The sequence below is a fragment of the Conger conger genome, chromosome 16 (assembly GCF_963514075.1).
Source record: "Conger conger chromosome 16, fConCon1.1, whole genome shotgun sequence".
NCBI classification, from domain to species: domain Eukaryota; kingdom Metazoa; phylum Chordata; class Actinopteri; order Anguilliformes; family Congridae; genus Conger; species Conger conger.
The window spans coordinates 10,963,572-10,987,018 of record NC_083775.1 but is presented as its reverse complement, the minus strand read 5'-3'; the positions used below and the strand labels follow the sequence as shown (position 1 = coordinate 10,987,018).

The following is a 23,447-nucleotide window of genomic DNA, read 5'->3' as shown; positions in this document are numbered from 1 at the left end:
AAACACTTTCGCAGAAGGGAAACGTACTCTGTCGTCCACCGCAGTGATCACGTGGGCACGTATCAAGCCCGGTCTCGCCAGCTACTGAGAACAACCAAAACAAAAAAACCAACGCAGCAATGTAGGAATGAGCCTTTACTCTCCTCTCTCCTCTCTCGTCGCCTTGACAACGGAAAAGGGGCCTGTCTATTGAACTGAGTAAAGGGGAGGGGAGCGGCATTGGTACCCAGGTGAGTCACATGGCTCGTTTCTGTACGATATCACAGTGTACGGTGTGATCTCGGTCTGCTTATTCCTTTTTTGACGTCGTTTGTTTGTTTTTCGGAAGGGTGCGACCCCGACGCTGGCGGATGCGTTTCATTTGTGATACTGATTATACAGGTGGTGGATCATAGTTGTAAAAATAAAACAAAGAAATCGGTACGTTGGATGTTCCTGTGTTGAGTATTAAATTGAAACTGGAATGCATGTTTAAATTATATTTTTTTTGGTAAAAGAGCCGGACAGAACGCCTGTTAGTAATGTGGGAAAGGAATGAATTCGACAAGAGGGGAAAATACTCCTACAAACGTGGAATAACTAAAAACGAGATGAATATGGCTTTGGATAGCTCCATGGGCTGTGCGCAATATGTACATTGCGGTACAAAACGCGATGACGTTGAAACATGTCTAAAATAGTGGAAATAGTGACCTGTGATTCTCTCTGTAGCGTCTCACCATTATAATAGTAAACTAAAGGAAATTGTATCGTTATCATCATACGGGTGTGTGTGTGCGAGATAATGAGTGGTGCTGCCATGTAAATCTGGGTGATAATATCTTATTGATGCATGATCTACATTGTATGTTCTGGTAACCCTTTTAATGAGTATTTAAACATGCTCCATGGTGCAGTCAGGTGGTGTGTTTGTTTCACTCTCAGCCCCCATCTCTGTTGTCGGTGTAATGTACTGTGTAATTTCAGTGTAATGTTCTGTGTAATCCCAACGTAATTATGTCTTTTTAATAGTGTACTATGTAATGCAAGCTTAATAATGTCTGTTCAATGTCACTCAGTGAGCTTTGTGCTAACTCATTTCTCTTGCCCGTAGCCATGTCAGAAATGGTCCCTCCAGAAGTGAAACCCAAACCGGCAGTCCCGGCCAAACCTCCACATGTTGTTCCGGCCCCTGCCTCAGCCCTTAGCCCACAAGGGTCGGGGGGCGGGCCCCCGTTGCTGGGATACATAGGGATTGACACCATCATCCAACAAATGAGGAAAAAGACCATGAAGGTGGGGTTTGACTTCAACATCATGACAGTGGGTAAGTGAGAGGTGGTTGTGAGTGAGCTCATTTCTCTAACCAACGAGCAGTGAGCATAGCAGTGATGCAGTCCGGTTCTGCTCCTTGCAGGCCACAGTGGTCTGGGAAAGTCAACCCTGGTGAACACACTCTTCAAGTCCCAGGTCAGCAGGAGGAGCTCTGCCTGGACTTACGAGAAGATCCCCAAGACTGTGGAGATCAGGAGCGTATCCCACGGTACGAGAGGCATGACATGCGGTCGAGAAGCAGAGAGAGAGGAAGGATGGAGACTGACAGGGGAGAGAAGGAGAGCTAGAAATATACACAGAGAGGCAGACAGGGACAGGAGAGAGAGGGAGGAAATATTTTTTTAAAGCTGACTGCCAGTTTGATCTCATTAGAAAGCTTCATATTTATATTGCACTATACACTTGTGTAATATGTGTAGTGTGTGCATTGTGTGTAACGTGTAGTGTGTGTCAGGTATGTGATGTGTGTAATGTTTGTAATGTGTGTAGTGTGTATGCAGTGTAGTTTGTAGTGTTTGTAATGTTTGTGATGGGTGTAGTGTGAGTAACATGTGTGACTCTCAGTGATTGAGGAAGGTGGGGTGAAGATGAAGTTGACTGTAACTGACACGCCAGGCTTTGGGGACCAGATAAATAATGAAAACTGGTGAGCAAATTAGCATGATTGTGTGTCCACGCATTTGTGCATGCACATGTGTATGTGTGTATGTGTTGCATGTGTGTTCTGTTACATACAAAATAGTTTACGTGATAAACTGCATGACAAAATGTTTTCTGCTGTTAAATTGACCATAAACTTGCTGGTGATGCTCCTTTAGTGCCACGACAGTCGATGTGCATGTTATTTTATCTAAAGTATCTATTTATGTTCAAATTATATAAGACCATCTTCACCTTGCCACTGCAGTTGGGAGCCAGTCTCCAAGTACATAAATGAGCAATATGAAAAGTTTCTCAAGGAGGAGATGAACATTGCCCGCAAGAAACGTATCCCAGACACCAGAGTCCACTGCTGTCTGTACTTCATCTCTCCTACTGGTCACTCGTGAGTATGCACACACACACCCACATACACATACACACACACACACATTGTAGTTTTATCCATCCATCCATAAATAGACATACACTAACAGAATTCTCTACATAAAGTAAAAAAAGATTTTTACATAGGTGACCAAATATTTTTGGCCTATGCTGTATCTCCCACTGGACTAGCATGGACAAAAGCACATCATATACATTGTGTACTCTATGTATTTATACAGTGGGATATTATTAGTATGTAGCAGATTGCTTGTGAGCTCCAAATAGCAAGGCACAGACCAGTGTGATACTTCTGAGCAGGTTTATTTCTGCAATCTTCAGTAAATCGTAGATTTAATGCAACATGAAAACTGCAATCTACACTCAGGGAGCTCTTTATTAGGTATTTATTTGACTTATTTTTATTCTGCTGCTGTAGACTTGTATGTTCAGATATGCTCTTCAGCATACCACTGTTGTAATTTGTGGTTAACGGCGTTACTTTCACCTTCCTGCCAGCTTTGACTAGTCTGGCCCTTCTCCTCTGACCTTTCTCATTATCAAGGTGTTTTTGCCCCAGAACTGCTACTCACTGGATGTTTTTTGTTTTTCGCACAATTCTCTGCAAACTCTAGAGACTGTTTTGGGTGAAAATCCCAGGAGATCAGCAGTTTCTGAGATAATCAAAACGCCCTGTCTGGCACCAAAAATCATCCCATGGTCAAAGTCACTTTGATCATATTTCTTCCCCATTCTGACATTTGGTCTGAAAAATTACGGAACCACTTGACCATGTCTCCATGCTTGTATGCATTTTGATGCTGCCACGTGATTGGCTGATTAAACATTTGCATTAGTACGCTGGTATACAGGTCTACCCAATAAAGTGTTCAGTGAGTGTAAACCACTCTTTCCTGTTCTCTGCTTCTGCTAAATCCACCTTTTCTGTGGATTTAGACCAAAGTTTCTGTGGTCTGTCTTTCTATCCTGGGCCTTCAGTCATCGTGCCTGGAGAACAATACCACACCATATGCAGGGAACAAAAGTAATGAAAGTGAATAACGAATAACTGTTTCTGCAACCTTGTGGCTTAAAGTCCATATTCAAGAGACATCAGAGAAAGCAGAGAAATGTGCACACTGGGAAGCTTTACCTAGAATTGAATGACTTTTTGGGAATGTTCTGAGAGTGAAGAAATGTTCATTCGCTGTACCGTTGCCCTGGGAAAACAACAGAGCTGGCTGCTGTGTGCCTGTATGTCCTTCTCCGTAGTCTGAGACAGCTGGACGTGGAGGTCATGAAACGCCTGAGCGCCGTGGTGAACCTGGTCCCTGTCATTGCCAAGTCTGACACTCTGACTCCCGAGGAAAAGAACGAGTTCAAACAAAGGGTGAGGACGGACATGGGTGTGCAAAAGGCTCCCACATAGAGTGACATGTCCTTCCACGTGTGGATGTCCAAAGTATCCCCATTCTTGATTTTGCTTTTTTGTGTAAAATTCAAGGCTGTTCTGATAATATTTATCTCCACAATGATATCAAAATATAATAATGACTTTGTCCAAATATAGAAATATATTGTACTAAGCAGTAGCTAGGTTGAATGGCCTGTTCGCCATTACGTTATGTTTTGTTTTGTTATGTTATGTTATGTTATGTTATGTTATGTTATGTTATGTTATGTTATGATATGTTATGTTGTGTTATGTTATGTTATGTTATGTTATGTTATGCTATGTCATGATACGTTGCGTTGCGATACGTTATGTTATGTTATGTTATGATATGTTATGTTATGATATGTTATGTTATGTTCTTCTTTGTCTCCTGCTTTCAGGTGCGAAAGGAGTTGGAGACAAGCGGGATAGACTTTTACCCTCAGAGAGAGTTTGACGAGGACGTCGAGGACAAGAATGAAAACAACAAGACCAGGGTAAGCATTCTATTCCAATATCCCTGTGTGGGGCAGGAAGAAGTGTGGCATGATGGGTAGGGAGCTGAGCTTGTAATGTCTTAGCTACCGGTTTCATTCCCAGATGGTACCCTTGAGCAAGGCACTTAACTTGAATAGCTTGAGTAAACATTGAACTGTGTGTAGGAGTCTCTATAAAATAACATATTCTGTGTCACTGGAGTATATGTAACTACTGATATGTTGGGCCTCTGGGTGACTCACTCTGTAAATTCACTCATTCTGTACCATTACGGGAATGTTCTGAGGACGGGGGTAAGCCGTCTCGCACCATTGGCCTCATCTCTTTCTAGCTGGTCAGGTCAGGGGCCTGCAGACACACAAAACCAAGAATATGCTGACCTCGCTCTTCTCCATGGACCGGGGTAGTATGTAGCTTAAATGGTGGTGCATCTACCGTGTGGAAAGAAGCAAGGATATAGGCATTGTGAATCCGTCCGGGCGAGGGACAGTGAGTAGGTGGTGTATCATTAGCTAACGCACGGGCAATTGGAATAGATAGGGTATAGCTGCCTACTAAACGGGGAGAAAACGGGAAAAATTAGAACCAAAAAGGTTTGGTTAAGTTTGGAGATAAAATATTAATCGAAAAAAAAAATTTAGCTAGTATTATGTCATGCCCCACCCATCACAGGAGGCCATGCCCTTCGCAGTGGTGGGCAGTGACAAAGAGTACCAGGTGAACAATAAGCGTGTTCTGGGGAGGAAGACCCCCTGGGGAGTGGTTGAAGGTAAGTGTTTATTGTCTTAAAGCCTTTTATCCTGGAAATATCACACCTCCACACAAATCCCTTCATCAGAAATGTGCTCACACTTCAGGAGTTATCCAGGATTCAGGAATCTTCTTCGGGATCTAATATTATAAAGTATGCTGTTTCTATCACTTGTGTGTTTTACTTCGCCAATATTATATGAACAGCACTTTCATTTAATTTTTTAATTGGGAGAGTTCATTAATGTGAGTTCATTAATGTTGTTTAGATTGGGAAAGTTCATTAATGTTGTTTAGATTGGGCGAGTTCATTGGTTTTGTAGTTCAGATTGGGACAGTTCATTTGTGTTGTAGTTTAGATGTGGGGGAGTTAATTCGTCTTTATGAATTTACATTATGTAGATAATGAATAAATAACTTACAAAGAATGCATGCATTCATACATTTAGATATTGTATTATATTGTTTAACAACATCAGACATCTCTAATATACACTCACTTTATTAGGGACACATACTTATTCATGCGATTAATTAGCCATTTGTGTGGCAGTAGTGCAATGCATAAAATCATACGGGTCAGGAGCTTCAGATAATGTTCATATCAACCATCAGAATTGGGAAAAAATATGATCTAACTGACCTTGACTATGGAATTATTATTTGTGCCAGGCTGGGTGGTTTGACATTCTCTAGAGTTTGCTGAGAATGGTGCAAAAAACAAAAAACATCCAGTGAGCAGCAGTCCTGCGGGCAGAGACGCCTTGTTAATGAGAGAGGTCAGAGGAGAACGACAAGACTGGTCAAAGCTGACAGGAAGGTGACTGTAATGCAAATAACCACACATTACAACAGTGGTATGCAGAAGAGCATCTCTGAACACACAAGGCATTATAACTCTAAGTGGCTAGGCTACAGCAGCAGAAGACTTAATAATTAAAATAATAAGTCTAATGAATACCTAATAAAATGCTCACTGAGTGTAAGTTTGTTGTTAATTCTGGTTTATTGTTTCTAATGATATAGAACAATCATTAACGCTGTGTATCTGCTCAGTTAACAAATTTCCAGTGTCTCATGAAAAAACATTGCGATAAGCAGCCTTCTCCAGAGCTGATGCTGCTGCTGGCTGCCTGCCATGCAACAGAGCCAGAACAGTGCACAAACACACTCCATCTGCAAAGCCCAAGCATTAGGAGCTGTTTATTTCCGCTGTAATGCACCAGTCCGTAAAATGACTGCACTGATCTGTGTCTCGCCATTTTGTGGATTATCTTTAGCCTCTGCGGGCACAAGCTTGTATGCAAAGACCATTTTGTGGATTATCTTTAGCCTATGCGAGCACAAGCTTGTATGTAATGACCATTTTGTGTTCAGTGCTTGAACTGAAGCATGAAAAACAATATGGCGGAGCTTCAGAAAAGGAAATGTTACAGTTTTGTTCTGTATTTACCCCAGATGTTTTGGAGAGATGATCTAATTATCTCCTAGGAAAAGCATGATTTATTCTGCAGCTACACCCATGAGTTGCATCATTACACACACACACACACACACACACACACGCTCGCTGTGAATAAGTGTGAATTGGAACTTGCACACACACACACACACACACACACAAATGCATGCACATACACACACAGCCTACAGTGATTAAGTGTGTATTATAACCTCCTCAGAGATGATCCTGTTTCGTTTTCTTATTCTAGTTGAAAACCCTAATCATTGCGAATTTACCCAGTTGCGAGATTTTCTTATCAGGTAAGGTGACCCCAGTCCACCCTCTTTGACCATCCACCTGACAGACTTGCTGTTTGTTCTCATAGATTATATAGCTTATGTGCAGCGCTCTATGGTAGATAACGTACATTTTCATGCACTTGTTTGCTGCACAGCAAGTCTCGCATTTAACAATACCCCCTTTATTTTTGGTGCCACCAGGTCTCACCTGCAGGACCTTAAGGAGGTCACTCACAACATTTACTATGAAACATATCGAGCCAAGAGACTCAACGACAATGGGGGTCTCCACCCTGTCACCTGTCCAGCAGCTACTGGTGTCGCTGAAAGTAATGTGTGAAGACAGAGAAAGGGTGTGGGGGGGTGGGGTTGTCAGAGACAGAGACCGAGGGGAGTAACCTATTGTGCATTAGAATAGTCAATGGACTATATTTGACTAAAAAAAAGTTTGATGCTATATTTATGTATTCCATAAAACTTATGCAACAAAAGCTGATTCTCGTTTATAAATTAATCTGGCAGAGTAGCATTATGACAACAAAGACACCGGATTACACTTGGAGAGTTTGATGGAGAGCCACCTTGCCGCTGCCACCTTGTGGATGGAGGTTGGCTTACAACTGCATTCAGTTTGATGCCAGTCATTATATATATAATAATATAATAATATTTCTCAGTGTATTTCCAAGTAGTCTTTCTTGTCTTATCAGGTGATACTGATATGACATGAAGTAAACCATCGATTGTATTATAAGCTTGGCTCCTGTAAATAATGTTGAATACTTGATCTAGTGTTGGGTGTTGTGCAAACAGAATGCATGCCGTGCATTTTGATGTAGATACACTAGCTCACTTTATATGAATGCCTTTACCTACATATCACATTTTGGAGTGTATTTTTATCTGTATATATCACTGAAAGCGCCAACTGTTTCTGCCACTTTCTCTTAGTAGGTAAAGCACTGTCCATCTTTTATTTATCTCAATATGTTGTTGATTGTATATATGGCTTTGTGGAAAGACTCTTTTATTTATTATTGTTGTATTTCTTGTCAGCATGTCTGGAAGCACTTTTTATTCCTGTTCTGGAAATGTAATGTGACATTGACCTAATTTAATGAAAATTGGGTTGTAAGGCAGGCATAGTGTAAAACTGAGAGCCAGAAGTCATTTTCAAAAGGATTAACTGTCACGTGAAACGCAAACTGCATTTGGCACTTTTTTTGTATGAGTCTGACCTGTTTATTTTGTAGGCATGACTCAAAGCCAATGATCTAGCTAAACTACGATAAATGTTATGGTACTGTACTACTGTTCAGTCCATTGGATGTTCCCCTTGGAATTTGAATTTTCCATCATACTTATTAGACATTCATCTAATTGAAGTACAGTATGCCCTTCAAAATAGGGTCCTCCTTTAATTTGACTCCATTTTTCCCTGTGGTCATCACCTGCCCTTTGTCAAATTTTTCCACATATGGTTGGCATTGGCATTACATATGTTGGATCAGTCCAATTATCTCATGCCAGAAGTCTACTGCCAGTTTCCAATATTTGTTAATCGATTAGTGGTGTTCTTGTTGCTAGCGGGATACATTTTTGCTAAGGATTATGATTTTTTTTGTAAAGTGGCTATTAATCTCGCACCTCATAACTGAATAAATAAATATTCCCCATTAAACTGTTATGTATTTTTTCGTGTTTTTTTTTTACTGCGTATATACTTATCCAGGTTTTGCATAAAACGTTACTGTTGCCATATTATCTGAAGTACATTCTGTCTATGCGTGTTTACAAGCGCTTTCCGAAAAAAACAATGCTTAAAAAATGTGGAGAGGTGGAGCGGATGATGTCATATGGGTCACAAGATTGAGAGCAACAGTCAAACCGTGTTTTAGAGACTTGACCACGAGTTCATGGGGACCGTGCAGGTGCGATCCAATCAGACGCCACTTTAACGAAACCGACTTTATGAACACGCCCCTCTGTGCCTGGCTTTCACAGGCAGAAGCAGGGCGTCTGTAGTTCTACTTTACAGACGCTGAGCAGTGCTGTAGACTTATTAGCTTAGCGAAATAGCCACAGCCAGCCAGCCAGCCAGACAGACAGCAAGCAAGCAAGCAAGCGTTGCGTTCACAAGAAGTATGGCGTTAAATCGGAATCACTCCCAAAACGGTGGGGTTTTAATAAATAATGGCGAGAGGTAAGTAAGCTTGTTAATGAATACCATATGGTAAAGTGAGGTTTCCTCTTTTTACGTTGTGGTTTTTTTGTTGACACTAGAATTTAACTAGTTACCTAGCTAGCAAACTAGCTGTGGCTATCTACTGCTAATATTATCGCTAGCTAACGTTGAGCTACTTTGTTTTGCTGTAATGGGCCAGTGTAGTTTAGAGCACCGCTTAATGGAAACCAGACGCGCCAATGCCTCATTAGCTCTAGCTCGGGTTAAATATTTTAATTCTCGTTTGTGAATTATTTAGATGGCGGTTAACATGTAGCTTGCTACCCAGTTGGCTTCTGTGATGGATCTGATTGCTGTAGGCTACATCTTGTTAGCCAACAGCCTCGCCTCCAAATTGTTTTTATTTCCGCTTAAAACCATTGTCACCTAACCATTTTTTTTAGTTTGAATCATTTTCAAGCTGTCATTGTGTTACTTGCATAAATATATCTATGCTTTCGTTTTAGAAAACGACTAGACTAACGTTAGGTAATAAATCGGCTTAGCTAGCTAACTGGTGTTGTTTGAGGTCGTCAGTAAAGTTCCGCCCACATTAAACGTTTCACGGCATTTCATAGGTTCCTTGAAGGAGAGACTGTTGATTCTATTTGTTAAAATGGCTGCTTGTCTGTGGTCCACATAAATACAGGAAGTAATCGGTGAAGAAACGACGTAGCGTTTGCTGGCTAATGTTGGCTAAATTTTAGCTAGCGACAATAACATTAGGCAGAATTTTAATATGAACTAGCTAAGTGAACTGCCCGGGTAACATATTACAGCTTTACCCTAACACAATATTTATTGACAATAGTTCAGTTGTCAATCATTATTGTATCGTATGTTGCTCGTTAGGTAACTAGCTAAGTTAACATCTGCACTTGTTCTGTAACTTAGCTAGTTTCACGGGATTGTTTCATGTCAGTAAAACTTACGTTCAGTTTTGAGCAACATATTATTTAGGGGAAGTCCACGAACTTGTGAAATTCTGGAGAGGATTGTAAGAACATTTCACAAACGAAGACAAACTGGAAGCTGCAATGGCATGCAATCATGTCTCCTATGTTTTGAAACTAGCCCGATATTGTAAGGTTGGCCTGTAATATTAAAGAGTTCTACTCTACATTGTGGTCAATTGTCACATCAGTGGCACCAGGGACTGTTCACCGCCCTCCCTCCCTCTCCTGTTCCAGATTTGCTGGGAGTATAAATGAACTGTCATCTTGACGCCAAACATGTCGTGCGTTCCTGAGTATGAGGCCATGTCCAGTTGATCATTCTAGCTTGTACCGATGTCCTGCGTTCATTCTGCTCTCTCTCTGTGCCTGTCAGTGTGCTGAGGGAGTGCAAGAATGTTGAACTGTCCTTCACCGACTTCACCAGCAAGACCGATCTGCTGAAGGGGACCAAGAAAGGCTCTGTCTACCTGACTCCGTACAGGGTATCTCTCTCCTTATAACTCACTTTATACAGGATAACTGTTGCCAGTCCATGTTGGGTAACTCTGAGGCTCCGTAGTACTGTGCACTTTGTACTGGGAAACTCTGTCTTTGTAGGGCACTACATGTTGAGTAACTATGGCCCTGTAGCTCAGTTTATACAGGGCAACTCTGTCTTTGTAGGGCACTACATGTTGAGTAACTATGGCCCTGTAGCTCAGTTTATACAGGGCAACTCTGTCCATGTAGGGCACTACATGTTGAGTAACTACGTCCCTGAAGCTCAGTTTATTCAGAGTAAGTGCCCTCTTAGAATCAGAATCAGAAGTTAGTTTTTACGTACAAGGAATTTGCTGTGGTATGTGGGTGCATGTAGACAACATAAAGAATAATACAAAAAATTGAAACATAGATATAAAAATGAGGTGGAATGTAATGTAGAATATAAATAAAAAATAAAAATAAAAATTTACAATACAACATGATGCTGAAGCAGGGTGTGAGAAGTATTATTAAAGTGCAAAATATAAAATAGAAAGTCTATGAGGGCGGAATAAGAGTCTGTGAAAATGGGGGGTCTGTAACTGTTGTAACGGTTCTGTGACAGTGGGTGGTCCCCTGGGCCTTGTTGATGAGGCCAGCTGCAGATGGGTAGAAACTGTTTCTGTGGCAAGAGGTTTTGGTCCACATGCAATGGTTAGCCCATTGAATGTAGGGTTACTATCCCCATAGCGCCCTTGGTATAGGGTGACACTGTCCTCGTTGCTGACTTGGTTAACTCCTGGTGCTATGACTCTGGTGTTGGGTCCACTGGGAATCTGCCCACTGCCTCACTCTGTCCCCTCTGGTTTCTGTGTTCAGATGTTGTTCGTGTCCACCAATGCCCGAGACGGTCTTGGCTCTTTCATGTTCCCATACTACCTGATGAAGGGCTGCAGCATTGAGCAGCCAGTCTTCGGTGCCAACTTCATCAAGGGTGCAATATCGGCTGAGGCCGGAGGTAAGTCTCTTTTTGTCTGACTGCGTCTTTGTGTGCCTGCTACAGGATGCATTCACCTAAACTACAACTTTGATGGGCTGTTTTATAACTGGGCGACATTGGCTCAGGCGGTAAGAGTGGTCGTCTGGTAGTCGGATCCCTGAACAAGACCTAACCCAAATGCTCCTGACGAGCTGGTTAATTGGATGGCAGCCAATTGCTGTGTGTGTGTGTGTGTGTGTGTGTGTGTGTGTGTGTGTGTGTGTGTGTGTGTGTGTGTGTGTGTGTGTGTGTGTGTGTGTGTGTGTGTGAAGCATCAATTGTACAGCACCATAAACGTGTTATGGGTATGCATAGACGGCTTCTGGGTATATATAATGACTGCATAGAACTTTATAATTTGTTCAATAATAAGTAATTAAGTTCAATCAATAATAATAAGTATAATAAGTTCAATCAATAATAAGTAAATAAGTTCAATCCTCAAGTTCTCAACATCAACTTCAGCATTAAATTGAGTGACTGGTTCTCAGAATGAAACTGAATGGTTTCTCATTAAAAAAAGTTTTTTTTTGTGTGTGTGAATTGTGTCTGTGAATTGTTATTGACTTGAGAAAGCATAGTGTGGAAATGAGCTATGAGAAGCTCATCTGATCTGTGATTTTGTTTTCTCTTCTAGGGGGCTGGGAGGGCAAGGCTAATTTTAAGATGTCTTTCCCCAGCGGGGGTGCCATTGAGTTGGGACAGCACCTCTTCAAGCTGGCTACAAATGGTGAGAGCAGGGCGTTTACCTGTGCCGGTGTCACATCCTGTTAAGTTATCCTGACTGTTGTGTATTTTTGGTAAGTGTTTGTTGTGACATGCTGACGAGTCCCCGAATCCTCTCTGCCTCCCAGCGTCCCGCGCTCCTCCGGCTCAGAACGGGGGGCCCTCGTTTGGTTACCCCTCCCCCGGGGCCATGAATGGTTATGGACCCGCGGCTCCTCAGAATTACCCCTACGCCCCCCCGCACCAGAACGGTTTCTACCCGGCTCCGCCCGCACCGCAGGGCAACTTCGGCTACCCCTATCCGACTGCCTCCGCAGGTCCGTTGATGAGGTCATCTGTACGCGCATGATGGCTAGGTCTCGGGTTGTGTCGTCTGTGGAGGGCACAGCCACGTAATAATTGGCTCTAGTGATTTCGCAACGCGTAGATTACTTCTCACCTAAATTATTTATTGAAGTTTGGATTTGTTGTTTTCATAGTTATTGTGGCAGTGGTTTAGGTAAATGGAGAATTAGTCGTGATTAGCTGTAGTGATTTCCCAACTAAAATTGATCATTTTAATGTATTCATTTTCTTGCATGTGGGATTTTCTGTTTTAATAGTTATTGTCAGTGTATAAAATAAATCTTGTCAGACTCCATTTAAAGGTTTATTAGTTCATTTTTCTGTTTTTCCAGGAATGTACCCCACAGCCCCTATGGCTCCTGCCTACATGCCCCCTCCTCCCCCCTACCCTGGACCCCCCCAGAACTGGGCAGCCCCTGCTCCAGGTCTGTCTGTCTGTCTGTCTGTGTCTGTCTGTCCACACGCATGTCACTCAATTGCGTGTCTGTACCATCCTGAAGTTTTACTATTTACTCTTATCAGTCATATAGGCTGTACAGACATGCATTTTTGTTTGTATAATCTTTATTGGTCATATGTAGTATGTACAATCATTTTTGTGTATAATTTGTATGGCTCCCAAGCAGGTAACCCCAAAGCAGCTGAGGCCGCAGGAAGTGCATATTACAACCCCAGCGCCCCCCACAATGTGTACATGCCCACGGTGAGTACCCCCCAAGAGAGACGGTCCCCTTCCTTAGGAGAAAAGGGGGCAGCCTGTAGCTAGCCAGTACAATGACTGGGACCGGGAAGGTTGGTGGTTCAAGCCCCCCCCCCCCACAGCTGTTGGGGCCCTTGTGCAAGGCCCTTAGTGCTGCTTAGTCTCGTCAACTGTTGGTCAGTTTGGATGAAAGCGTCAGTTAAAAATGATGCATGTATATTGCATCTAGAAAGGCCTGAGAGAGAGACTGTGGCGTGACGTCCCAGCCTGACTCTGTCTCTGTTTCCCGTCCTCAGGAGCAGCCCCCACCCTACGCTCCCTCTGCTCCCTACCCGCCCTACGCTCCGTACCCGGACAAGAAGAACAACTGAGCCCAGCCCACCCGAGCCGCAGCAGAACCCTCAACCAATGAAAAGTCCTCCCTGAAACCCACACGTCGTGAGCAAAGTAGTCAAGTATTATCCAAATCCAGGTTTCACATGCAACACAGTAATATTCATCCTGATTAATACGGGGTTTTCCCCCCCCCCCCCCCCCCACCCCACCCTACTTTCTGTATTTATTAGGAGTAATCAAAATGATTTATTTCACTTTAAGCCTGTGCTCTTTGTTTGCCTCATATTTGGGGGTGGATTTGGGGGTCTATATGAAATTAATTGCACTTCTCATGGTGGTGTTTTATGTTCTATTTCAGTTGAAGTTGGTGGTTGAAGGTGCAGTACAGGGAACTAATGGGTTTCCGTATTTTCTAAAGGCAATCACCCTGTTTGTACAAAACTGAAGTGTTTATACGCAAAAAAACAACTAAAGTAAAAAAAAAAAATAATAATAAAAAAAAAATAAGGTTTTTGAAATATATTTAACCTTCAAATTTATATCCTACATTTTATTTCCGGTAATGACAGCATTTCTGTTGTAAGCAATGATGTGTTTTCGTTGGATTCTTTTTTGTGCTATAGGATTTGTTTGAGGAATTCACAAATGTAAAATCTTTTCTTTTTTTTAATCATATTTGCCCAGCGCTCTTTAGACACAACTTACCTTTTCATATATTTCTTTCACTGTGTAAGGAGACACCTTGCATTGTTTTATAGCTAGAGATTATCATAACCATTGATTAGATTAGGCCTATTTGATGCCATTGACAGCTGCATAGGCTTATGGGTGAATTTGTTCTTTGCACAAAGAAGTGAAAGGTGTATGGTTATGATCTGGCGTGAAATCCTTATTAATATTAATCTTGCTGTTTCTTTCTTACTATTTATAAACCATTTTTATCCTTTTGACTAATAATTGCCATCATCTGCAAATAATTGTAATAATTGTTAATAAATGCTTACAGTTATAACCCTTTAAGTTTACTTTATTCAAACAGGTGCAATAACATTTAACAGCTTTTTTTCCCTAAATGTTTATAAATTAATATACTTAGACTTACAATAGAAAACATCATCTAAGACAAAATTATATTTCATGAACATACTTCAGAACATATTTCTTGTAGTTTGAATTCAATGGAAGATATTCTCCCCCAGTATTTTCACAGAAATTCACACACCATACAGGAGTATCTCAAAATACAATTTCCAGAATCATAATTTTTATATGTACATTTCATATCCAAGAATTATACTAATGATGTCAATTTCACAAGCACACCAACACAGTCACTACACATGACCACTGCCTTGTAGGTTGCCTGTTAATATGAGAACCACACTTCTAGACTATCTTGGATAAAATGTCTGCTTAAACCTGCTTCAGTACCTCTTCATGGCTCCTCAACTCCCTCTGTAGGAGTTTATATTATGCTTTATTCATTTTGGTTGATCCATGATGTACAGATCAAACAAAAGTTATTTTGATCATCTTATTTTTGTTTGGTGAAGTGATCAGAGAATACTGCAGGGTGGTGGAACTATCAGTCTGCATGTGCTTCCCTCAGTTGCTGCCTATACTTCCTGGGCCTTGTGTGTGTGTGTGTGCGTATGTGTGTGTGTGTGTGTGTGTGTGTGTGTGTGTGTGTGTGTGCGCGTTTCCGCGTGTGCGTGTGTGTGTGTGCATTTCCGTGTCACTAGTGGGGTTTTCAACTTTTTTTCAAATTCAGTTTTGAATTTGTGCATTAAAAAAAAACGGCAGTGAAACGTCTGAAATAAATAAATAAATAATCTCAAAGTTCTTATGCTAGGCCAATGAAAGTATCAATAGCGAGAAGATGCGAAGTGTGTGTGAGAGTGTGAGTGTGTGTGAGTGTGTGTGAGTGTGTGTGAGTGTGTGTGAGAGTGTGTGAGAGTGTGTGAGAGTGTGTGAGAGTGTGTGAGAGTGTGTGAGAGTGTGTGAGAGTGTGTGAGAGTGTGTGAGAGTGTGTGAGAGAGTGTGAGAGAGTGTGAGAGAGTGTGAGAGAGTGTGAGAGAGTGTGAGAGAGTGTGAGAGAGTGTGAGAGAGTGTGAGAGAGTGTGAGAGAGTGTGAGAGAGTGTGAGAGAGTGTGAGAGAGTAACTCCCTCACAATACAATGTTAATGTAGAACACCAGGTCAGTAATTCTGTATACCCTCCTCTTCATGGCTCCTCCTGTATGAACCACACCTCGTTGCGCCGGCCGTAGGGCTTGATTGGCGGGTCGTAACTGCAGCAGAAGTACTGCTTGCGCTGGTAGGGAGCGGTCTCCCCCAGGATTCGGGTCAGACGGGAAGCCTCTATTCGGAACTCGTACTCCCCCGCGAACCCCCCGAACTGCCTGAGAGGGAGAGAGGAACGGCAGAGCGCCAAAGAATGTCAGGTAAACTAGACCTGTCAGGCCCGGCGAAATTCAGCCAGGCCAGAGGGAATATGCCGAAAAACAGGCCATGGTTAACAGCTCTGTACTTCATTGGTGTTTCTCAACTCATTAGGCTGGAGTTGATGTTCATAAATTTTGTCTGATTTGTTGGGGAACGTTTGGGGTTGTCGAGGACCCGGCCCTAGGCCCGCCTGATGAGAGATTGACAGGGATGGGTTAGGCAGGAATGCATTGTTGACCCCTCGCACACGCCATCAAGGTGGTGGTAAACACGCCCGTAAGAGGAAAAATATGCGGTTCAGAGCTAATGAGCAGCCCTTAATTGTCAGCAGAGGAGTCTGAAGTTGGGGGACTTAGATTTAGGGTTCTAGAGAGCAAGGTTAATGGTCTGACTGAGGCCATGCATAGAATGAGTTCCAGCATGACCTTGGAGGAGATTCAACATGTTGAGCAAGCAGGGTATTATACATACTTTCAGGTCCCCCTTCCGAATGAGCGTTCGATCTGAATGTGGTTCTCCCTGGTTAAATAATTTTGACTCCAGGGCCAGTGTTGGTGGACCCTGTTCTAGGACGATGTAAGGCGCGCAGCGAGGGGGTGCGGTGCAGACTCACAGGGCGTACACGGTCATGCCCGGCCTGTCCTCGATCTTCACCGAGCTGTCGGTCGGAGCGGGCGGGTTGTCCTGGTAACGGGAGGGGATGCGGAGGCCGATGACAAACCGGCGAGACATCGCCCCGTCGTCCCTGGTGAAGACCGTGATGGCGACCGGTACAGTCACTCCCATGCCCACACCTGAGGCAGCCGGGCGGGGGGAGGACAGGACACGGCGTTACTCCATCTCCAGTACACAGGTTAAAAACGTCAGGGTAGCCAGGGTAGAGAAACTTTCATAACATTTCATTGTGACAATAGGCACTCTTAGACTGCATGACGACTAGAAAGGCATGTTGCAAGAGCGTTTAGAGGCAGGATGTTTCACTAGTCGTTCCTGCTTTCAGTCATTCGATTTGCTCATCAGTGTTCTGTGGTAGTTATGATTTCTCTTTAGCACTGCAAATGACTTCATGCAAACCCAGAAACCCAGAAAGTATGTGTCAGAAACCTAGCTGTTCCAAAACCAGGGCCTGGCTCAGGTAATACGTTTTGCAGACCAATACCAAAGCTAGATTAGATCACAGCAGAACATTTCCTAAAGGAAATGTCATCAGCTGTCATTCATGAGCATTATTAAATTGGGCTAAAATGTCATAACATTTAAATAATTCCACTAATTAAATAATTGAGAGCAGAAGTTGGCGGTCAATCCGGAGATGGATATGGATATTTATCCACCCCTGTCTGAAGGGGGTGCACCTGCTGAAGGGTTAGGGCTGGTACTTTTTCCAAAAACTTTCCAAAACAAATCTCTTAAATTAAGGTTTGCTGTAACCTCGGTCACCTCGATCATTGCTCCCCCCTTTGTACATCAGAAGCCTCTTCACCCCCTCGCTGGCCGCCTGGTCGAAGCTCCGTCCCTCAGTGCACACGGAGGCGTAGCGTGCGCTGTCGTACCGCCGTACTTCATAATTGATGCCCTCCTGAGGAGGAGGAAGAATATGAATTGATGGCAAATACAGACGTGCGCCAACGGAAACTGACAGAGGGACACGATGCAAAAATCTGCACGGTTTTCCTTTGTCTGACCAACGCTGAGGGCTCATTCCAGTTACACGTTTTTCTCTCTTTATTTTCCTTGCTCCTTTTTCTACTCCTAGCTCCACCCATCGGGAGAGGCTAGGAAAAGATGCGGAAATCAAGAGCATGAATTAGGCAAATGGACTTGCTACTTCAAACGTCAGTTTGAAGTCACATCAGTTACAGACAAATGCTCATGTTTCCTTGCTCAAAGGCAAGATTGAAGTTCTACTTCTGGCCCCTAGAAGGAACATTTAATGGATTGAAATGTCCTTAAAGATGGCAGACCTTGTTTGATTTCTGGGTCAGGAATAAGTAACGTAAAATGAATACTCTACTGGAATTAGCCCTATGACCGCAGTGGCTGCTGAGGAAAGAGGCCAGACTTATACATTTAGATCAACCCAGCACACGGGACACTGACCCAACACTAACCCAACAGCCCTACATTCCAATATGTACAGGGATAACTGACTGAGACAAAATTAATGGTGCTTGTTTACACGAGTACTTTCCCTACGCGACTTGCCAGGGGCCTGTATCATGAAGCAGGATTACTCGGTTAGCTGCATGACTGCACCGGGTATAACCCGGAACGGCTCCTTTTACTTCAGTCCATGTTCCACATTTGGGAGGGCTCCGGGTTTTACTCAGTGCAGTTATTCAGCTAACGCAGTTGTCCTACTTCATGATACAGGCGCCAGGACTGTGACTAGTCCACCAAGTACGGCGCTTGCTGTTCACATGAGGAAAACCCTGTGGATGCCTATGCATCACACTGACTCTCCCCTGCCTGTCTCCGGCAGTGCAGTTTAATCATGTAGAAGAGGTTAATGAGGCGGGGATGTTTCCCTTCGTGTGTGAGGTAATAGACGGAGCACATTGCTCGGAGGCAGTGCACCGTTAATGTGGTGTGCACGCCACTGAATATAACAATACTGTTATGCGCAGAGGCTGGCCGGCATTGTCTACGCCTCGTGCATATTCTGTAATACAATGACTCATGCGCTGCTGTTAATGGGAACAGAACACTGTAGAACAACAACGCGAATGACATTGACTGTCAGTCGGGCCATTTTACGGAGTGAAGCGTCTTCCACACGGACACTGGAGCGTCTTCATCTGAGGCTCTCGGGTGATGAAATCTGGGGAAGTCATCGCCAACAAATATTAACTGACCAGGGGTCCGTTGGGAAGCAGGACTGCAGAGTTAGCTGCATAATTCCACCGAGTAAAACCCAGAAGCATCTGGAAAAAATACTCAGCACCGTTATCTAGCTAACTCAGTAATCCTGCTTTGCGAGTTTTACTCAACACAGTTATCCAGCTAACTCGGTAATCCTGCTTTGTGGGTTTTACTCAGCACAGTTATCCAGCTAACTCTGTAATCCTGCTTTGTGGCTTTTACTCAGCACAGTTATCTAGCTACCTCTGCAATCCTGCTTTGTAGATTTTACTCAGCACAGTTATCCAGCTAACTGAGTAATCCTGCTTTATGGGTTTTACTCAGCACAGTTATCTACATTTACATTTTTTAGTAATTTGGCAGATGCTTTTAATCCAAAGCGATTTACAAGTGCAATCTAGTTAACTCTGTAATCCTGATTTGTGTACAAGCCCCCATGGAAGGAGGTTAATAAAGCAACACTGTGCAATGATTGGAGTACTGAATGAAGTCATACCGGGGACGTCTTCAATGTAGAATGTTCTATTGTGACAAAATGTCTGTGCAATTAATTCAACAAACGTGGTGTGGACAGTTTGGCCAAATATATTTGTATGCTACTGAAGCAATACTATAACAGACACCATTATAAATGTAAATGTAACTGATGCACAATATGTGTGTATCACATATCAATAGGGAAAGCATCTTAAATGACTAAATCTATGACTATGACTATGATCATATGTCATTGCTCTGTTAGCCTTGTGCTTTCCTTTCAGTTAATACTTAAATTTGTAATTGCAGGCCAGAGTAGCTCAGAGTACAAACTGTATAATGTACCTTTAAAGGCTAGCGTGTTTCTTTTAATTATAGTGCCTTAATGTCGGAGCAGGGTATGGCAGATGACAGCCAGTTCATAACGACATAATTATTTACTGAGTTTTCGGTTTGTTTGTGCATGTGTCACTGTTGCCTGCATTAACCTTAAATATGGAAGTCAGGCCGTGTTAATTGCGTGCTTTGCTCTAGGTTTAGTTCAAAGTTGCAATTACAACGTGTCAAAGAGAGTTGAAATTCCAGTGACTTCTTTAGATAATTACTCAGTGTCTAAGCAAGTTAGACATGGGACATAATTAATGTGTACATTCTAAAATTAGCAAGTCATTTATTATTTAGCTTCTCTCTCTCGCTGCGGCTCCCTCCCCCCCACCCCCTCCTCTCTCTGTTATGCATATTCAGAAAGGTTTTATCAGCACGACACTACAAAACGAATACTAAATCACACGAACGTCAAACACAAAACCAATATTACGGGTTGCCAAATAAATAAATAATTATCTAATTAGTAATAACAATGGTAAGAGTAAGCATCTGTTCAGTGTTTCAGATCTCCCTACTTTTAAAGCTGCAACTACCTGTTGTAATGAACAATTCTGCCCATTTCTCATTGTCTGCATGATCTTTTCAAGCTTCCTGTTGGCTCCATATTTTCTCTCTCACCTAATATCCTGCCAAAACCTTGAAATTAAGGTTTTGCCCTCAATTACTTTATTTTCAACCTTTTTGGTCTGTCAACCTGTAGTTCCTTTATACACTTCTGTGCAACAAAATGTATTTCTCTTATGAACCAACAGATGAAGCAATGGATCTGTGACACATGAGTGGCTGAATTAATGTATGAGTGACAGATTGAATAAATGAATTAATGAATGTAAGGAAGCAGTGCTGTACTAAGATCAGCTGTGAAAGGAAGCAGTGTTATACTAAGATCAGCTGTGAAAGGAAGCAGTGTTATACTAAGATCAGCTGTGAAAGGAAGCAGTGCTATACTACGCTGAGCTGTGAAAGGAAGCAGTGTTATACTAAGCTGAGCTGTCAAAGGAAGCAGTGCTATACTACGCTGAGCTGTGAAAGGAAGCAGTGCTATACTACGCTGAGCTGTGAAAGGAAGCAGTGTTATACTAAGCTGAGCTGTGAAAGGAAGCAGTGCTATACTAAGATCAGCTGTGAAAGGAAGCAGTGCTATACTACGCTGAGCTGTGAAAGGAAGCAGTGTTATACTAAGCTGAGCTGTGAAAGGAAGCAGTGCTGTACTGTGTGTGCATGCATGTATGTATGTGCAGTTGCTTTTGCGTGTGCATTCGTGTGTGCGATCCCTTGGTAATGCATGTGTAAGACAGTCCGTCTGTGTTCAGTGTCAGTGGTAATTAAAGGGTAGCATCCGGTCTGTTTCAGCATGGATCAGGTGTCTGTGGGATTTCCGTGTGATCCCTTGTGTACCGTTTCAAGTTTAGAGATTTGTTTAGCAATAAATTATGAATTTATCCGTGACCCCAATGTTTGTAACATTACTCTCACGTTTGCACACATGTATAGATGTATGTATGTATGTATGTATGTATGTATGTATGTTTATATTTATGTTCATCTCATTCTATTAATCGTTTTAGATACTGGTCTACTGTATGTGGTCTATGCATGCATTCTGGTGTACTAGATGCATGTATACTGTCTACTGCATATAGGTCATTTCAGCTTTGCTGACAGGCAATCTGTTTGTGCTTTTTTCCCTGTCATTCAATCCCTCTTTCCCCTGGTCAGTTGATCTGTCTATCTTCCTGGTTATTTGACCCATATTGCCTTGTGTCAAAAGCCAAATGTATCTAGGAAGCGATGTTGAAATCTGTTCTACAACCATGTTACATAGGGGGAAATATAAATATATGTATATATATATATATATATATATATATATATATATATATATATAAGGCTGACCTAAATGAGAAGAGAAAATCAACAGCATTAACCATATGAAATGGATGTTGGATCTAGCTCCAGGTCATAGTATAATCAGCAAGATAGCAAGCCCTCCCCATAAGCAGCAAACACCCCCCCCCCCTTCAACATGCCTCAGTGACTCTTCCCTGTGGAAGATGTCTTACTCTAACTAAAGGTCATATGCAAATTATCTGTGCTGTGATGTCATCAAAAAATAAATACATTCTAAAAAGAAAAGTTATGTGGTACAGTTCCCTGGTGTCATCTCCATTTGTAAACGCTGGAACAGCAACACGGCAGTGATTACAAACTGGTTAAATTGCAAAATCCCCTCCCTACACATGTTCTTCTTGACCTACCCCCAAACACACACACACACACACACACACACACGACTTGACTGACTGCATAATTTCTGTCTCTAGCCATTAACCAATGACGTCAGTGAGGTATAGGCTGACAGTTGACAAACCCTGATCCACTATCACGTTCCACTCTTTAAGTTAATTGAAGTTATCTGATGATAACATTGGTCTCATTTATAATGTATAAAATAGACCCCGGTTAAACGTGGCACCAAACTGACGTAATGAACGACACCAGCATATAGCCTAAGCATACTGTGGAACCGGTTAGCGATGACAATATATGGCAATGAAAACGCAGAACCCAAACATTTAGACACCTGTACAGAATGCTTGGCTCATTAAAAACACATTTGATTGAAAATATATCACCCTCAGATTTGCTAGTATCATATGGCCCACCAATTTCCATATATGACTTTTTAATGTGGAGGAAAATTCTGACAGATTTTCCTTTTGTATGCACAGCAAAGGTCGTACAGTTTTGTTTTGTTTTTCTCCCAAAAACACCGTTCTTGTAAATGTACTAGTCTCGAACTGTACAAAAATCGTGGTTTATACAATAAAACAGTTTTGATGTAGGTAGCCTACAGACGTTAAGCTAAACATTATATCAAAAGTATCTCATTATAGCAAAGTCACAACTCGAATAACGGTTAATTTAATAAAGTTTTAATGTTTTAACGTCTGTAGGCTACATACCTTGGACAGGCCCAAAGTACATCTTTCTACATGGTTATGTTTGTTAATAACCTACTCGTGTAGGCTACACTTCAGATATAGACAACGATTTAGCGGATACAGCGTGCTGAGCAGACGGGAATAAAGAATAACAGGTGTTTCTGCCTACCTTAGTTTCACTACTTAGCAGTTTGTACTCTGTCACCTCGGTGCCCCCGAACAACGAATTCTTGATCATGCCGAACATCTCTATTCCAATCGTTTGTTTTCCCACACCTTGCTTTCTATAAACAGGTTTTCGATATTCACTCCTCTCTTCGTTTCTTGTCACTTCGTTTCTCTCCTTCTCACGGTCTTTAACATAACCTGTTTATTATCTCTCAGTCTTGTCTTTCGTTACCGTATTCTCCTTGGACCGAAAATACTTCGTTCTGGAAGCGCCTGATGTCTTCTCCTGTCTGACTCCCCACTCTTTCTCTTAACCTATGTTAGAGGCGCAGTTGAAAAAACAAATAGCAAGTATTCGTAAAGGCTATAAACTCAGTGCTGGAATAATTAGTATCGCTTTCAAAATCTGTGTCACTTTTTTTATCAATCACATTTGAAATGTCTTATCTTTCCCCAATCTCCGGTTCCCTTGTTTTCATCTCAGTGCGCTCTTGACGAGTTGTGGAATAGCTGCAACGAAAATAACTCATCACTCCTCCCTCCTCCTCTCTGTCCTTCACTCTTTTATTTTTCCGTTTATTACATCCACGTGTTTTAAACCCCTGTTGTT

The 23,447-nt window shown here is 42.2% G+C and overlaps 3 protein-coding genes across 5 annotated transcripts; 2 read left to right on the top strand and 1 right to left on the bottom strand.

Annotated features, from left to right (window-relative positions):
* Positions 1 to 81: 81 nt before the first annotated feature.
* LOC133114528 (neuronal-specific septin-3-like) lies at positions 82 to 7,113 on the top strand. Of its 2 annotated transcripts, none has more exons than XM_061224016.1 (10): positions 82 to 230; positions 1,094 to 1,306; positions 1,397 to 1,522; positions 1,879 to 1,960; positions 2,222 to 2,359; positions 3,613 to 3,730; positions 4,177 to 4,272; positions 4,946 to 5,042; positions 6,736 to 6,787; positions 6,968 to 7,113. In XM_061224016.1, exons 2-10 carry the CDS (start codon positions 1,096 to 1,098, stop codon positions 7,104 to 7,106), a joined length of 1,059 nt encoding a protein of 352 aa, XP_061080000.1. In that variant the 5' UTR covers positions 82 to 230; positions 1,094 to 1,095; the 3' UTR covers positions 7,107 to 7,113. The 2 variants fall into 2 exon arrangements, with proteins under 2 accessions (XP_061080000.1, XP_061079999.1); XM_061224015.1 differs by lacking the exon at positions 82 to 230 and adding an exon at positions 259 to 420.
* A 1,698-nt stretch (positions 7,114 to 8,811) lies between these two features.
* wbp2nl (WBP2 N-terminal like) lies at positions 8,812 to 14,566 on the top strand. Of its 2 annotated transcripts, none has more exons than XM_061224096.1 (8): positions 8,812 to 8,969; positions 10,320 to 10,428; positions 11,288 to 11,426; positions 12,085 to 12,177; positions 12,302 to 12,490; positions 12,851 to 12,943; positions 13,145 to 13,221; positions 13,515 to 14,566. In XM_061224096.1, the coding sequence occupies exons 1-8, from the start codon at positions 8,911 to 8,913 to the stop codon at positions 13,587 to 13,589; spliced, it is 834 nt and encodes a 277-aa protein (XP_061080080.1). In that variant the 5' UTR covers positions 8,812 to 8,910; the 3' UTR covers positions 13,590 to 14,566. The 2 variants fall into 2 exon arrangements, with proteins under 2 accessions (XP_061080080.1, XP_061080079.1); XM_061224095.1 differs by having other exon boundaries at positions 13,142 to 13,221.
* LOC133114581 (heme-binding protein 1-like) lies at positions 14,567 to 23,357 on the bottom strand. The gene is made up of 4 exons (XM_061224097.1): positions 22,839 to 23,357; positions 17,439 to 17,577; positions 16,612 to 16,792; positions 14,567 to 15,955 (listed from the first exon to the last, which is right to left on the bottom strand). Exons 1-4 carry the CDS (start codon positions 22,914 to 22,916, stop codon positions 15,778 to 15,780), a joined length of 576 nt encoding a protein of 191 aa, XP_061080081.1. The 5' UTR covers positions 22,917 to 23,357; the 3' UTR covers positions 14,567 to 15,777.
* Between the last annotated feature and the right edge of the window lie 90 nt (positions 23,358 to 23,447).